This window comes from Carassius gibelio, chromosome B11 (genome assembly GCF_023724105.1).
Source record: "Carassius gibelio isolate Cgi1373 ecotype wild population from Czech Republic chromosome B11, carGib1.2-hapl.c, whole genome shotgun sequence".
Taxonomy (NCBI): domain Eukaryota; kingdom Metazoa; phylum Chordata; class Actinopteri; order Cypriniformes; family Cyprinidae; genus Carassius; species Carassius gibelio.
In genome coordinates this window covers 19,484,105-19,502,037 of record NC_068406.1, presented here as the reverse complement: position 1 = coordinate 19,502,037, position 17,933 = coordinate 19,484,105, and the positions used below count along the sequence as shown (strand labels likewise).

The 17,933-nt window shown below is 34.1% G+C and overlaps 1 protein-coding gene across 2 annotated transcripts in view; it reads right to left on the bottom strand.

Moving 5' to 3' along the window:
• Positions 1 to 369: 369 nt before the first annotated feature.
• Positions 370 to 17,933, bottom strand: part of fgd5a (FYVE, RhoGEF and PH domain containing 5a) — a 36,115-nt gene continuing 18,551 nt past the window's right edge. Inside the window, exons 8-21 of one of the 2 annotated variants that reach the window (XM_052568810.1) lie at positions 11,799 to 11,889; positions 10,499 to 10,549; positions 10,338 to 10,396; positions 9,978 to 10,049; positions 9,738 to 9,806; positions 5,540 to 5,623; positions 5,318 to 5,397; positions 5,145 to 5,238; positions 4,863 to 5,000; positions 3,074 to 3,176; positions 2,700 to 2,836; positions 2,517 to 2,618; positions 1,616 to 1,770; positions 370 to 1,518 (exon numbers count right to left, since the gene is read on the bottom strand). In XM_052568810.1, the coding sequence (XP_052424770.1) occupies positions 1,482 to 1,518; positions 1,616 to 1,770; positions 2,517 to 2,618; positions 2,700 to 2,836; positions 3,074 to 3,176; positions 4,863 to 5,000; positions 5,145 to 5,238; positions 5,318 to 5,397; positions 5,540 to 5,623; positions 9,738 to 9,806; positions 9,978 to 10,049; positions 10,338 to 10,396; positions 10,499 to 10,549; positions 11,799 to 11,889 (1,272 nt within the window). In that variant the 3' untranslated portion in view covers positions 370 to 1,481. Of the gene's footprint in view, positions 1,519 to 1,615; positions 1,771 to 2,489; positions 2,619 to 2,699; positions 2,837 to 3,073; positions 3,177 to 4,862; positions 5,001 to 5,144; positions 5,239 to 5,317; positions 5,398 to 5,539; positions 5,624 to 9,737; positions 9,807 to 9,977; positions 10,050 to 10,337; positions 10,397 to 10,498; positions 10,550 to 11,798; positions 11,890 to 17,933 lie in introns of both variants that reach the window. The other variant, XM_052568809.1, reaches the window with a different exon arrangement.

The window sequence follows — 17,933 nt, the reverse complement described above, 5'->3', positions numbered from 1 at the left end:
GGAATAGGGGAATGTGCTAGGAAATATCAGATACAAAAAGCAGAGAATGAATACTGGGACTTTTTCTAGTTTCAGAACACATTTTTAAAATGTAACATTAAAAGACAAATTAAAAACAAACATGATATAAAAAGAAAAATGAATCCTACATGAGGCATTTTGAAAATACTGAACAGAAAAAGGCCCAGTTCACACAAACTGTTCTCTCTAGATTAATATATACAACAAAATTCACCTAAACCTTTGAAAATGCAGTAAAAAAAAAAAAAAGTAAACATATTTTTGGGAATAACATGGCTTTAGATGATGGCCTAAATAACAAAACAAAAAAAAAAACTGCTTAAGGCTAATACTGTAGATACATAAAGCTTATGACACTTCACTATTTTTAATGAAAGTTTCAACCGACACAGATGTTCACAATGTTTGCATACTGATTTACATTGAGGTTTTACCAAATGTGGCCTTCATAGGTATGCGCCGTTGTGCATACAACCATCCTTACGTTAAATTACCATAGTAACCATTGTTTCTGACCATATACCATAGCTATTAATATCAATGTAATTATACCAAATGCATATAGGGTTATAATTTTTTTTATATTTTTTGTAATGTTTTTGAAGTCAGTGGTGGAGACTAATATCAAATTAGCACAGCTTCACTGTAGTAACAATAACTGTACCGGTATTCTAGCAGAAACAATGTCACTTGGGGACCACAGTAAAATTACTACCAAATGTGCAGAGAAAAATGAATCACAGCAGATGATAGCAATATCTTAATACAGCTGCACATTAAATATATTACACTGAATTGTAAAATGTACAGATTTCTTCATTTAGGCTATACAATTCTGTATCAAATCCAAATGTAAATATATATATCACATGATGTAATTTGTATATAAAACATGGACTTTTTATGTCTGAGGTGGTAGGATATGCCATGCTAAACATTTAGGTGTTAAATTAAATGAACAATATATTGTCTATAACAAGCCTGTTTGGGCTTATTGTATTATTTCAAACTATAACAAATGCCTTAATTTATTTAAAATTTTACATTAATGTATAAAATGACAGCACTGCATATAGAAAGTCACAATAAAAAAAAAAAATCATTCTCCTTTATTTCGACACAGGTGAGTAGTTTCAGAGCAATCATGCACGACACCTGAGCTTCACTGAACTGCACTGTTTACACATGGCACTTTTTTCATGAGTCTGTGAAGCAGGTGAGGCATGGGACTCGTCCTGGGACAGCACAAACACTGAGCGTGACATGCCTTGTGTAAATCTGTCCATAAATTCAGCAGCCAAGAAGAAGATAGAGCTAAAAATGAAGGTATTAATGGTGTGATTCCGCTGGTTTCTCAGGCACAGGTGACTCTGATGTCAAAGGTTTAAGCCCATGATGGGTTCAGCTGTCTCGGGGACTCTTCCTAGAGTCCGGTTGTCATCTGGGCAGATAGCTGGATACTATAACACTGTGGCCTCTTCCATTGCATTTACCCACCTGCAAAATAACAGTTGATTTCTTTATCATAATTCTGAAGATTTCAAAGGGGAATGAACAATGCAGAGGTGAACAGGATGACTCTTGTGTGTCGTACCTGCGTGCAGTATGCTGGTCATCTGCCCTGAAGGTGTAGTACAGTGTTTTTTTATGGTACAGCTGGAAAACGTTGTCTTTGTCTTCCCCTTCTGATCGATCAGACAGCTTCACAGTAAAGCCCTGCAGAGGAAGACTTTCAGATGCCACTTTATCCTGCAGACACAGGAAACAAAGAAGAGGTTAAATGTGTGCAGGGTTTGTGCTTTATACTGTATATTATTTTCATTATATCAGTATTATCATTTTACGTATTTCAGCACCTGACCAAAAAAGACAGCACAGTTTAGCATTTCAGACAATGTGATGTAAACATCCTTTAATGAGATTAATTAAATGTGACATTATAATTATTTCATTATGTAATTTATCCGACATTCAGTAGTTTGGGGGATCTAATTTTAACACAGTTTTCAACATTTACAATAATCATAACACAAATCAGTATATTGCAATGAGTTCTGAAAGATCATGTGACACTGAAGACTGAAGAAATGGTGCTTAAAATAATTACTATATGTTTGAACAAACAAATGCAGCCTTGGTGAGACTTCTTTCAAAATCTTTAAAAAACCTTACAGACCCCAAACATTTAAGTAGTGGCATAAAAAAATTATTTATTGCCACGTTTACAAATTATTAACATTGACAGTCCTAATTATATTTCATCAATCACCCAAAGTGGTTTCTTTGTTACCTAAGCTATTGATTTAGTATTGATGTTAGGAAACAGAGGCTGATATTGTATCAAAATCAACATTTTGTATTGATCCAACACATTAAATGTAGTTTGTGCAAGTTATAATGTGCGTTTGTATGCATGAGTGTTTGTTTGTAGTGTCTGTGTTGGTGTGGGAGACTCTGGGTCCCCTCACCTCTCGTGCTTTAAAGGTGTAGAGCACCTTGTCTTTGAGCAGAAACCACAGCCTCTTCCACTTCCTTTTGCTCTTTTTGCGTCTTTGCAGACTGCCGCTCATAGTGGAGCCCTCTGCACCCACAGATACCTGCACACACCAATACTTTCTGAACTCTGAGTATAAAATACCTTCTTCATTCAGATGTGTACGTGAGTGTTGTGTGTGTACCTGTGTGAGAGGTGAGGTGCTCTTTCTGTTCCTCCACAGGCTGGGTGGCTGTAGGCTCTGGAACACAGCAGAGAGAGGCCTGCTGGCCCTGTTTGTGCGGGGACTGGTGCTCCCACATGACCCTGGAATACTACCACCTACACACACATCATACACTGACATTAACTATACAGCTATTGGGATCATTTCAATGTTCAGAATGGAAACAGTCTATTTTGTTTAAACAATCAACTGCAGATGAATACTGAAAAACAACAAACGTATATTATATTCTTGTTAATACTGTAAAAAATAATTTTAACTGTGATGGTGAGTATGAAAAGGTTCGAAATTGCATAGCTTTTTAAAGTCTGATTCTTTTTGGAGGCTGTTACCTCTCTTTCTTAGCTCAGCGTAGCAGTGGTCACAGACTTTAGCCATCCTGTCCTTCAGGTATTTTAGAGGATACCTGTTTCTCGAGCAGGAGCGACACACAACCTAACAACAGGACGAGACAGTTCAGATGAATAGTAAAAATGAGACGCAATGAGAGACGATAATAAAAATAAGAGAAACCAGGGTCACAATTGAATGCTGATATTCAGTATATATATACTACCGCTTAACACATTTTGGGTCAGTAAGATTTATTATTTAATTATGTATTTAAAGAAATTAATACTTTTATTCAGCTCAACTTTTTTCTTGAGCACCAACTGAGCATTAGAATGATTTGAAAGATGATGTGATGCAGAAAACTGGAGTAATAGTTGCTGACATTTTAGCTTTGCATCACAGAAATACATTACATTTTAAATATATATTTAAGCAGAACACATATTGAATTAACATAAAATCCCTGTAATCTACTTTGCACATTGTCTGCACAAAATTCACTTAAAATATTGCAAAACACTATAAAGTCACCATATTACCCTGAATGACAATGAACAGAACCCTTTCCTGCCACAAGGGGGAGCTGGCACTTCTGTTAAGTGCTGACTGACTGGCCTGTTTACTAGTCAATCGCTAATAACAAATTTATTCATAATATCACAGAACAAATGTGTTTATTTAATGGCAATAAATAATAATAATAATAATAATAAAAACTTTTTTGGTTGGAAACAAAACATATATTTGTAATATATACAATAATACAAGCTCATGTGGCTCAGTGGTAGAGGATTGTATTAACTGTACAAAAGGTAGTGGGTTCTATTCCCAGGGAACAGACATACTGGTAAAAAAAAAGTATTGCCTGAATGTACTTTAAGTCGCTTTAAAGTGTCTGTGCATGAATGTAAATCCATATAATTCTGTGAAATATCCGCTAATGTAATCCTGCTTCAATTTATTATTATTTAATGCAATGCTGTACATACATTTTTGAGTCTAAATGCTTATTAGGGTCACTGTAAGACCACCTATGAGTATTTTATTGTTAACTGCAACATATCAAAGAATATATGTCTTGAATTTAAAAGTATAGTAAAATTCCACCGCCCCCACATTATTTACTCATCCTCATGTCTTTCCAAAACCGTAGGATTCTTTGTTCATCTTCAGAACACAAATTAAGATATTTTGTTGAAATCTGAGAGCTTTCTGTCCCTCAAAAGACAGCAATGCAGCTATCTTGTTCAAGAAAGGTACTAAAGACAACATAAAAATAGTCCATGCGTCCATGACATCAGAGGTTCAGTCGTAATGTTATAAAGCAACGAGAATACTTTTTGTGCACAAATAAAATAAATTAACAACTTTATTTAACATTTTCTTCTCTTCCGTGTCAGTCTTCGACGCACGTTCACAAGAGTACAACAACAGTGTGTGATGCTGCAGGACCTGACATACACCCAGAAGCACTGAGAGGATGAAAAGTCTTACATATTTGAACGAGAATTTTCAGAAATGTATTAACGTAGCTTCATGAGATTACAGTTAAACCACTGATGTCACATGGACTATTTTAATGATGTCCTTACTACTTTTCTGGGCCATAAAATATTTCAGAATGAGTCAGAAAGCTCTCGGATTTCATCAAAAAAAAATCTTAATTTGTGTTCCGAAGAAAAATGTGTTCTGTTTACAGGTTTGAAACAACATGAGAGTGAGTAATTAATGACAGAATTTTCATTTGTGGGTGAACTATCCCTTTAAGACTATCAGACATTTCCCTACCTTTCCACATGCATTGCAGTGATGCCGTCGCAGTGTTAGCCTGAAGTCTGATGTGCAGTTCATGCACATCATCACATGTGAAACAGGAACGAGAACAGGAGCAGCCTCTCCCAGAGACATCCATAATTTCTCTCTTGCCTGGAAACATGGACAGTAATTTCATCATTTAGTTTCCTTGATACTGAATAGTAATGCTTTAAACAAAAACTTAACAATTATCTTTGTTTGATAACTAGCCATAGATATTTTTGTACAGAGGCTGTGTGAAATCTTTCCTCACACCTCACTAGAGCAGCTGAAGGTATTGAGGCCTGCGGCGTGATCCGCTATAGCCCGGCTCAGCGTGTGGAACCAGTCCTCTCTTTCACCTAAAGAACTGTCAGAGACAGAAAGAAGCCATGCTTGAAGTGATGGCATGACAGAAGATGTCAGTACAGACACATGCAAACCATTACCTCGCGGAGAGAGTGATTGTAACATCGCTGACTTCTATCCTGAGCGTGTGGAGCACATTGTCTATGACAGGTTTACTGACCTACAGACACATGAAAAACAAATACTGCTAAGTTCATTATAATACAATTCATATCACACTTAGTGTAATCTGTTTTGTTTCCTAGTAGTTTAGCGGTAATCAAAAAACTAAATGAATCTGCTGAGAGACTCTGGTGTCTTACCTTCATTCTACTTAGAGTCAGTGTGTTTTTCAGCCTGTATTTACCATCCTGCTGAGGGTAGGTGTACAGCATCACGTCATTCATCTGCAACACATGCACAAACATGATTACTATATAAATGGGGACTAGAAATTGTTTTATAGACAACTAATTATAAGTTATATAACCTAACCCTAACCAGCACTTTAAATGTTCTGCTTTTTTTCCAATAAAAAAAGAATTTTATTGTAATACCATTCTTACAAGGTGTTTTAATGTTAGCAAAAGTAATGACGCTTGCCTTCTTGTCTTTATTTCCACCACAAGGAGGCAGTAAAAGCTTTTAAGTCTGCACACGTCTGCTCTATCCCTTTCCAAGTTAAACATTTAGATTAGATTTACATTATTAAATAAGAATTATTAGTCTAGTTATTATTGCAGTATATTTCTATTCAAAAGGCTATCAAATTTTTAACCCCTAAATTTAAGTATGAGGAAAGTAATAGTGATGGTTGCTTTCTGTTATGTTTATATCTACCACAAGGAGGCAGCATAAGCTTTAAATCAGTGGTTATCAGCCTATTTGATTTCAAGTCCATCACACATTTTTAATATATATATATATATATATATATATATATATATATATATATATATATATATATATATATATATATATATATATATATATATATATATATTAGGAGTGTCCATAGATGAAAATAACGGTAACACTTTATTTTATAGTGTAAGTTAGAATTTATAATAGTAAATTCAGCACAATTACAAGAAGCTAAACCTAAAGTACATGATGTTAATTATTTTACTTATTTTTTAAGCTAATTTGAGGCCCCCTATAACTTTGCAGTGGCCCCTTAGTTGGCCCCGGACCCCTGCTTTAAATAGTTTTGACATGATCTAACTTCTTCCTCTCTGCTCAATGCTCATTCTTCCACAAGTGTAGCACGTTCAGTTCAGTACCCAAGAAAGCAATTCACACGTTCAATACAATAGGTTGTGCTTAAGAAAAGCAGTTTATGGGATATTTTCTGCTTTGCTTCATTCCTGACAATGAAGGAGTTGTGCTAAGAACACAGACTCACACACACAAACAGGCTAGCCCTGCACTTCAAACCATTGTGTTTGCTCGACATATATAGCTCCAAACAAAAGTGGTGATATCATGAGACATGCAGTGTGCGTGCCCCAAACATCCGCAGTTCACAGGCCGGGTCCAGGAATTCAGCCTGGACGCTCCTGAGAAAGCCATTTTGGGTGGAGGCAGCAGGACAGAGACAACAAAAACATCAACAACAACAGCCACAACAAGCCTCAAAAAGCTGAGAATAAATCAGTTCTCATGTAACTAGTGTGTGTGACGTTGGTGAAGAAAAATACAAGAGAAAACAACAAATAACTACGTATCCTTCGAATCCTACGTAAGACCTCCATAGGGATCTGATACCATTACAGTAGCCACAAAACAAAAAGTCCCTGATAACGTGTCATTACAACTCTACTTAACTAGTTTTGCCTGATATTTGTGACCATTTCCTATCCAGTTCAGCTCAGGTGAATAAACTTAACCACAATGATTATTGGATAATGATTTTTATAGGGATTTCTGGGACAAACTTTCTTTCTTGTGGTATTATATGTATACTTTTATAGCATTTATTAATTTTTTAAATTAACTTTTCATTTGATATTTTCAGTTTTCAATTTAAGTTTCTGTAATTTTGCAATGTGCTCATTTTTTATTTTTTCTATTTCATTAAGTATTACTATTTCTATTTAGCTTTACTTTTTTAACCTATTTTATTTCAATTAGTTCAAGGTAACATTCCTAATATTCATAATTTTTTTTTTATTTAACATTACATATATTTTAGTTTATTTCAGACTGATTAAATTAACATAAATTATTTTAAACATTTTAGTTTAAGTAAACAATAACAACATGGTGTAAATCACAGAATTTAAATTTCATGGCATGTTTTCCATGATCTTGGTAACCCTGTCTCAGTGATCAGAGATAGTCCTTCAAAGTTAACTGTGAAGTGGTAGATTTGTACAGGCAATGAAGGGTCGTTTTGACAGAGGAAATGGCCTTTGGGCATCAGTGTATGAGTGATAGTTGGTATACGGGATTTTTTGAGTGATTCACTTATTAATCCATAAATTAAATCCGTATCTTGAAGAATCATCTTTAGGGGACACTATGACATCATGTCACAACCAGTCAGTGCTGGACTCTATGACATCAGTCACAAGTTCTCATAGAAAAAACACCAAGCAGAGATTGATCGATTAAGGGATGGAAGAGAGCAGAAAGGAGAGGATGACAGAAGATGAAGAAAAACTCCAGTATCTGGGATCTTCAGAGCCAAGACTGTCTCAATATCCGAAAATAGCTTCCTGTATGTATACATTGTCCAAATTTACCATTTGTACCAGCTTTTCCAGTAACATGATGAAGAACTACAGCATATTACACTGTTTAAAGTGAACTGTACGAGCACGAGTCTGACCATCATCAAATCAAATGCGATAAAGAGAAAATGTGCCAGTGTGAAAAAGTTACTTATTTAGTACTCAGAAAAAAGGAGGAAAAAAAGATGGATAGTAATAAAGAAAATGATTTGTTTCCCCACCCAAAGGTCTGTATACACTAGGCTACTCTTCAAAAGTTAAGGGAAAAGTCTCATACTCACCAAAGCTACATTTATTTGACCAAAAATACAGTATCAACAGTAATGTTGTGAAACGTTAAATTTTTCTAACCATCGTAAAACAATCATACTGACCTAAACATTTTTGTGCAAGTTGACATTTTTTCTAAATCTCAGCAGAGCCCGCAGAGCCCATTCTTCTTAAAATCTTGTCATTAAGACATTCAGAAAACCACCCGAAGTAACAGAATAAATGTACTTCAGGTAAACAACTGAACTGACCACTCATGCAGTCTCATGTTTTTAGTGTTGTTTTTCAGTGTGCTGTTGATCTGTTGTTCTCTGGGCCTAGTCTTCAGTGTGCTGTCAGTAAAGTCCCAGCACAGGAAGTTGGCATCCAATGACCTACAGCAGACATCCTGAGAGGAAGTACGACCCTTGAAAACAAGAGAGCTATAAAGAGAGGTGGGGGTAGCCTTGTGCTACAGCTAATTTAGCCTCCAGTGTCTGCTGAAACCAGCTCACTTACTCTCTAGGAAACTGCCTGACTTTTGAATGACCAAATTTCAACAATACACATACCTGTCAATAACTGCTCAGTACCTAAGAGGGCAATATAGGCAACTTCATATTAAAATTAAATGTGTCAGGCAACTAGCTGACAGTTAACTAAATTTAATTATCTTTACAAGCAAGATTCCACTCAAGACTTTTCCATGCAATGACAGTTTTTGGATTTAGAGAAAACCAACTGTATAATAAAATGTTTTTTATACAGTTATAGCTTTAAGAATGCAACACCTACTTGCACTCAGACACAAGAAGCGATACACATCTAACTGAAAGACAATCTCTTAACAATCCCACACGGCCAATTGGTTTGAAAAATCATTTTCAGACACATGAACGGCTGTGAAGTCACTTGTTCTAAGGAAAATGCAGAAATACCATGCAAGAGTGCTTTTCTCCCCACTTAAGTACATCTTTAAAAGTAAGTTCAAAGTTCACTGTATATGAGATATGGTCAAAGTGCACTGATGAATGTAATGACAAGCATTTATGGTAAACTAAAATATTTAATGCCATTTCTATTGAAACTTGCATTTCATTCTATTTGTAATTGCACATTTCTAATGAAGTAGCAATTTAGTGGGTTTAAAATATATTAACTTTAAATGTAATATCAAATAACACATTAAAGTTACAAATTATAATGAAGTATTTTCTTATGACAAATGATTATTAAAATGTAATGATTTCAAACGTACTTTAACATAAAACTATAATTCTGACATTATTACAAATTGCACTTTTTAAAAGTGTACTTAAGTATGTAAAAAAAAAATCATGAACGTTTACTTGCTTTAAGTGCACTTAAGTGGCCTTTTTCATTTATGTTTAAATAATACTCTATTATCTGCAATATGTTTTTTTTATATATATATATATATATATATATATATATACCTGAAGGATTGAATTACACTTCAAGTGCACATTTAATGCAATTAAGCACACTGCAAGTTGAGAGAAGGATGACAAAATACCAGGAAGAGGTGTCTGGGCTGCCTGCTTTTCCGAGAGACCTTCATCAGAGTGCCCTCCTTGACAAAAACCTGCAAAACACGCAGGTGCACGAGACCAGGTGACTTATGGGTAAGGGTGTTATTCACTTAAACCTTTGATGTCTAATAACTGTTACTGATCTTTCAGGTTTTACTGCCAGTAAAAACAGTAATAAACTATAAACATGAAAGCATAAATACAGCCTATGAAGCTGAATGTACCCTTCCTGGTTGAAGAAGGTCTCTTTTTCCTCTCACGCTGTAGTCAATGTGGACCAAACGAAGCAGGTTCTCCTGTGATTGCAGTAGAAAGACATCAAAAAGTGAAAATGAGAAACAGAACTGATTTGTGAATGAGAAAAAAGAAGAGCTGTTCAGAAATGATTTAGGGTAGAAACAGAAGGTTTCTGTGTCTGTGACTGCGTGTATGTGTTTGGAGATGCCTCTGTGTCTGGCTGATTTCACATTACTCTCTTTGTTTCCCGACACCTGGTACAATATGATGACATCATATCCCCTCTCTACTTTTCATCATGTATTAACAATACAACACTCGCTCGCTCACACACAGAAACAACTCACCCCGTGTTTTAGATTGTCATTAACCTGGTCTGCGACCTCTGACACGATTACTAGCGCAGCTGTTGATAAAAAGTTGCAGTCATAAGCACAATTAATGTTTTCACAGTTCAAACATGGTCAGTGGTCATCATTGTGTGAGAGAGAGACCGAGACAACAATACCTTGTGTGTTTTCATACTCTTTTGAATCCGGAGAGAGGTTGTTTAAGTAGTCTGGAAAACATGAGATGAAAACCAAATGACGGATTAAGAGACAAAATAGCTTTTATTTCATCATCTCATACTCTTTTAAATACACTCAAACAGTCTTATGTTTTATGTACATGATTCAACATTCTGTACATTATTTACAGTTCATTTTTACCCCAATCCTCAAAGTCATTGGCAGCCTTTTTGTAGTGAAATGTAATTAAGTGACAAAATATGATTTATCAAAATGTGAATTCCAGGACTGCAAGTCAGCAACAAAAAACTACAATTGTATACCTACTGTAAGATTATGTCAATAAAGTGTTGAGCAAGTAGTTTTATTATTTAATTACTGTATCTTCTGTGAATTTTGATGCAGTTTGATAAATATAGACTGTTGATGCGTAAATGCACCTTTGTGCAGTATCTCTGTATGCAGTATTTATGCATATACCTGTACTTCCAACATTTACACTTGTAGAACACAATCATTGTGTTATTTTTGCATTATTCGTGTAATATAATATTTATTAACATTTTTAAATAAGCTTTTATTTGTATATTTTCAGTTTTTATTAAATTTTATTTTAAGTTTTAGTTGTTTTTCTATGTGATTTGTAATTTTTTTGTCATTTTTAAATAAATGTATTAAATATTTCTATTCATCTTTCATTTATTTCATTTTACATTTATATTATTTTAGCGCTGTCAAACCATTAATTGCGATTAATCACATCCAAAATAAAAGTTTTGTTTACATAACATATACGTGTGTACTGTGTATACTTATTATGAACATATAAATATATAAACATGCATGCATATATTTAATAAATTTTTTGTTTATATATGAAATACAGTTATAAATAATATAATTTGTATGAATATAAATTTATGCATGTAAATATTTTCAAAATATATACTGTATGTTGTGTGTATTTATATATTCATAATAAATATACACAGTACACACACATATATTAAGTAAACAAAAACATTTAATTAGGATGCGATTAATCATAATTAGTCAATTAACAGTTAGTTAGTTAGTTAGTTAGTTTTCAAAACATCAAGTTTAAACAAGGTTAAAACTGTAAATTTCTGTTTTATTTTTAATAAAATCTTCCAACAACTTTCAAATTTCAAAATGTTAGTTTTAGTTAACAATAACCAAACTGCACAAATGATTAAGTTAAAAATGAACTGAATACGATAAAGTATTAATATTGGAAAATATCATCTGGACTAAATATTTGGATCATGCAGTGTTCACCTGTGAGGATCATGCGGTACTGAAGAACACGCACAATGACCCGCAGCAGCTGGTGTTTCAGAGGAACATGAACTCCTTCTGCATTCTGTGTCTGGAATACAAACACACATGCATATGAGAAATGGCACATTAAACAATAAATAATGAATAATAAACACAGACATACAGAACTTGGACACACACACACACAAAAAATGTATGTCAAACAGAACTTGTTACTCCTCATGATAAAACTTTTTTAACTGTTGAAAAAGCTGCCCTTTTATTGTTTTTACATGATGTAACAAAGGGAAAGTAAGAGAAATCTAAATTTGTATCATGAGTTTAACAAAGTTTTTTTACTAGCCAAAAACACATAATTATGGTATTTACAATTATTATTTTATAGCATCTGCACATGCTGCACATAAATGTATAGACACAAACAAATCTCTATAAAAACAAAACAGTTTTTCCCTTAAAACTCACACATAAAGCTGATAGGACAACCATGCACAGAGTTAAATCCCACCTGTGCTCTCTCTTGACTCACAAGATACAGTATCATAGATCACAATGGCACTACTTAGAGAAGCCCATTTCAAGGTTATTCACTGACCTTCCATTTTTCCAGTTACACAAAACCCTGAGTACGCCTCATTCCAGCCAATTCCATCCCAATTATATCATTCACTGGGAGAAAATGTGAACAAGTGAATCAGTCAAACAAGTTGTGAGAAGAAATCAATCAAGGCCTAATTGACTTTGACACGTCATTGTTCATGCGAGCTCTGAGGAGCCAGGGGGGACGTGAGAGGTCAGTAAAGGGCAGATAAGGGCAAATAACTTCAGAGTTATGGACATCCAGAGACATGGGACAATGCTTGAGATCTTCAACAAGAAGAGGGAAAAAGGGATGCCGTTAATGACCTTGTGAGGAGCGTGAACGAAGGGAGTTGTGGTTTCAAGATAAAAGAACACAAGCCAGTATTCAGTTTGTCCAGTTAACATCATTCCCACAACACCTCTGAAAGACACTCTCTGGGTTTCATTATCTTTTTTTCACACCAGCTCTCTAACTGTATCATAACCTTACTGTCATCATCATCATCATCATCATCATCATAATTCACAGGTTTTATCCATCACATTTCTTATCTCTCTTTATTTTCTTCTACGTATGTTTACATTGCAGTTTATCCATGACATAATCAAATCTGTTATTTAGATGATAATGTGAACATAAATTACACACACACTCACATAAACACACACTGACAATTCAAGTAAAAAATATAACATATAGGCTACTGACTCATTTTCTATACTATGCTACCGTTAACACTTTATTTAAGGTGTCCCCAAGCCACACCGTAATTGTAACCCTAACCATGTAGTAAGTACATGTAGTTAATTAATATTACTCAGTACTTAAATGTATAATTACAATGTAACAAGGACTCCTTAAAATAAAGTGTAACCTGAAATTGAAATTCAATTTAATGTTTTATAAAATATTTATTTGAATGTGAGTGTGTTGATGTAGACATTTTCGTTTACATTCCCTATGTGTATATTAAAACTGAAAATATAAAAAAGTTAAGAACATATTTCATTAATTATTCAATTAATTAAAATTCAATTAATATGTAATATTTAAAACATTCAGTATATTGATGTATTAGATACATAGAAGCAATACAAATTAAATAGTTAATGTTTATGCATATTAGATTCCTAATTTCATATAAAAATATGCAATCATATAAATTAATCATAATATACATATAAATATATAGATATGTATATGTATACTTTTCAATATCAAAATCATTAAACAAAGATTACAGATATGTTTTATTTCAAACAATATATTATAAAATAGTAAATTGAAGTAAAAGTTAATATTAAATTAAATATTAAAACACTGCACCATTTCATAATGTATAAAATATTTTAATTATTCCGTTAAATTCACTATTAAGTATTACAAATATATATTGAAGCACTTCTATATTCTAAAAGAAATCTATATTACTAGCTATACTGATATATTATACAGTAACGATATTAGTTAAAAGGTCAATGTTAATGCACATTATTTCATGCAATATCAAAATATGCAATCAAATAATATTAGGAAATGTGTTTATGATGTTATGTTAAGGAGCATCAGACGACATTTTAAAGCATAAAATTAATCTAAATATTAATTAGACGAGTGTAAATTAGAATGTCTTTAATAGGCACTTTTAGGAGTGAACATAACCTTTCTCCTTCTTCAGCTCTTAATATCTTGCACCTGTCCTCCATTATCTAATTACTTCCTCTCTGTATCATTCCTTCACTGCAGTGAGCCTCATCCTGACCATAAAGCCTGTCAGATTCCAGTGTTTAAGCATAACATTGTCTCATTGTTAAAGGCAGCAGAACTAATGAACAGCCTCGTACTAAACACTTGCATCAAACTGCAGTCCAATGAAAAAGCGGCCAGTCTTTGTGTATGTGTGTAAGAGCAGACATTTAGTAGACTTGGGACACAGCCAGGAGAACGAATGGCGGCTCATGCAAGAGAACAGACAGGCTACACAAATCAGGCACTGGCCCGGCTGAAGCAGCGTCTGCGTGGACAGCTGATTTAATTGAGGGTTGTTTAAGAAGACTGCTTGGCTAATTAGCTTTTTTCCGCCTCATTGCCCAAATCCCAGATCTGTGTGTATGTGTGTCAGTGTCTTGTTCTGTCTTTATCTTGTCCTTTCCACCTGTAAAATTTAAGAGCAACACTGTTTACTAACATCTAGAGAAACACCAGGCCTGTTCATAGTGCATACATAACCTTTGAGATTCTGAATGCAAGAATAAATAAATAAATATTAATGAATGCATATTTATATAGACATATACTTTATATCATACCCTTTTAGTCTTAGGCTTCAGCTCAATTTAAATGTTTACTAATATATATATATATATATGTGTGTGTGTGTGTATGTGAGTGTGTTCTTCATCTCCCTCACTATCTTTCAGAGCAGCATACCATTGTCTCCTTCTTCCTTACACATTCTGCACACACACAGCCAGATACTTATAAATACACACGCACATGTTCGTGGTGAAAGCCCTCGTAAACAGTGTAGCTGAACAGGGTTTAATCCTATCGGACCACAGTGGTGATCAGATCAGCTACTGTAGATACTTCATCTCTGTCATCAACCCAGCACGCACACGCACGCACAAAATGAGATTACACAAGCTCGGCTCCAGAGAAGAGAATTCCTAATGCATCCTCGATCCTCAATGCATCTACTATCCTTCCTCAAAAAGCTCAAATGCTGCTGGTGTATTGCCAATACAAAATGCCACATCACTGAAACCCATGTGGTAAAATCCAAATTCATTTACACGTTTAAAGTAGAAGGTAAATATAACAAAAGCATGGACAGGTCACACTTCAACCTGCAAGTAAAAAAAAAAAAAAAGTAATAAATAATAAAACAGAATGTCATTAATACATGTAATTAATTGGGCTGGTAATTAACTGTGTTAATTACATTAATTTATTAAGGTGAAAAATAATTAACACACTTGCCCTGCCCCAAACCTACGTGGGTCATCTGACATTTCTTACAGTTGACCGATGACAAATATGAGGAAGGGAAACAACTCACTGCATGATGGAGCCTAGAGAACGTTGTGAGAATTAGGGCTGTGCAATTAATCGCATTCGATTGTCCTGCACATCTCCGGTATAGCCGGTCCTGTGATTAGTATTAAATCAACATCATGACAATTGAATGTGCTTAATTGCACAGCCCTAGTCAGAATGTCCCTAAAATTCAAGATATGGGGCAAAAATGCCCTTGTTTGAGTTTTTGTCTCATTTTTATATAATTTAATCACACGAGCAATAGGCCAAGTGCAATATCACACAAATGCAAATGTGATGCTGATCTTATACAACAGTTCATTAAGAAGTTAATATTGTTATTTTAGACACAATGTTTGTGTGTTTTGTTCAATTTTGCAAAGGAAAATATAAAGACAAAGTAGAACTGTTTGTCTCTGAGTAACATACAGCATTTAATTCCCTAATCCACATTTTGATCGAATTGGGTGAACCAGGCTCGTTGGATTGGAAGCAGCAATGCACAGAGCAATTGGTGTATGACATCAAAGTACCTCTAGAGCGATTCAAAAGCATAAGGAGTCGTAAGGATCTGCTCTCTTTCATGTCACACACCGATCGGTCTGATGGTGATGATCCACCTCAAGTAGAACAAGTCTAATGATTCAATGGACAATTCATAAAGAACCATTCACCTCACTCCTGAATGAATCAGCCATTTGAAAAAAAATTTAATGAATAAATGACTCAATCACTTAATCATAAAGACATTTACCACCACCTACTGTCAGTTTTAGTTCATTATTTAGATTGAAGAAATTATTTCATATTTCCACAGTAATAAAAAATAAATAAATAAAATAAATTACTATTTGTACTTCACCCACCCAAAAATTAAAATTCTGTCATAATTTACCCACCCTCATGGCCCAAAAGAGTATGTGTAATAAATGTTATCAAACAAAATATTTCTTGCTGAAGCTACTTTTTGTAAAAATCTGTTTTAAGCTTTACACAACAATGAATTTAAATTATCTTTTGGGAGTAATTTGAATAATTAATTCCCACATCATGTAGTTAATTAGATACAAAATTGTAATCACTTACCAGCCCTAGTAATTAATACATGTGAAAATAAATGTCAATAAATGCTACATTGTTAAAATGTTTTAAAATAATAATAATAATAAAATATTTTGAATACATTTAATATTTTTAGAAATTCCTATCCTTGGTATTTTGCATTTTTCTTTTTTTTTACAGATTTTTTTTTTCTAATTCAAATTACTTTACTGTCAATTAAACATATTCCCCCAAGTTCTTCTTACTATAATGCATCAGTTTTTTTTTTATTAATTAAATGTATTCTCGATGATTCTCATTAGACTACTGTAAAACTGCATACTTTTTTAAGTTGGTGCAACAAAATACTTCCATTACACATAAATACTTTAAAATGTAAAAATTAATCTTACATTATAGAATATGAAAACATGCTTAAATGTTATAATTCAATAAAATTGTATGGTCCTTAAACCAGGCATTTTTTTTTTTTAAATAATTAGTTTAAAGTGAAATATGACCCAGACATATTCTTGATGAAGTGATCCATTCGATATTTAATATTTCTACAGAGCTACAATGGTGGCATATACTGATAAAATCAAGAGGTTGTTTAAACTCCTGACTTGTCCACCTTCAGGCCCTGATCAATAAAACAACTGCATCTCCTCCCATTTAACGAGCTGAGAGAAGCATCACAGCACAGATTGGGTGAATAAAACAAGTCAGCGGTGAGTAGACAAATAGCTGGCAGGATGAGAGAAATGTAAGGAAAAGCCTGCCTCGTTGTTGACTTGTGTGTGTGTTTACATGGTGGTACACCATTGAGAGTCAGCTCTATTGGTTTCATTAGTGCGGAGTGACCAGAGGCAACCAGTGATGCTCAGTACATACTTCACCCAGTCAAAGCCTATAAGCGTTACTGCAGCCGATTGACCTGGACTCACTGAGAGCACTGAGTGAGCACATTTCACACCCACAAATGAATTACATTGTGTTGAAATGCTTTGTGAAGAATAATATGTGCTGTTATAAGCAGAAATTACATCTTAATCTTGTTTCATTACTCTGGAGTTATTTGGATCTTGAGCCTCTGCTATTGAAGCCACGGCAGGCTGTCACACATTATTAAAGATGCAGTCCTTGATCTAAAAAATATTAAAAAAGCATTCCTTAACTTATTTCACAAACCACTGATCATTTTACCAAGCATAATTCATGCATATAAGAGGAAATCTACCCACAGTTATACTTTTCAGTTTGAGCAGCTGACGACAATGCCACATTTAAAGGACATTTGGCTAAATCAGCCTTTCTTTCGCTCTTTCCTGATCTCTCCCTGCTATACATTGAGGGTCTAATTTTGAGTCTACCACCCACCGAGACTTCTCTGAATACAGATGCTCATGCATATTAATGAGCGAGGACAGCTGGCTTCTTGTCGTTGGTGATCCGATCACCACTGAAAT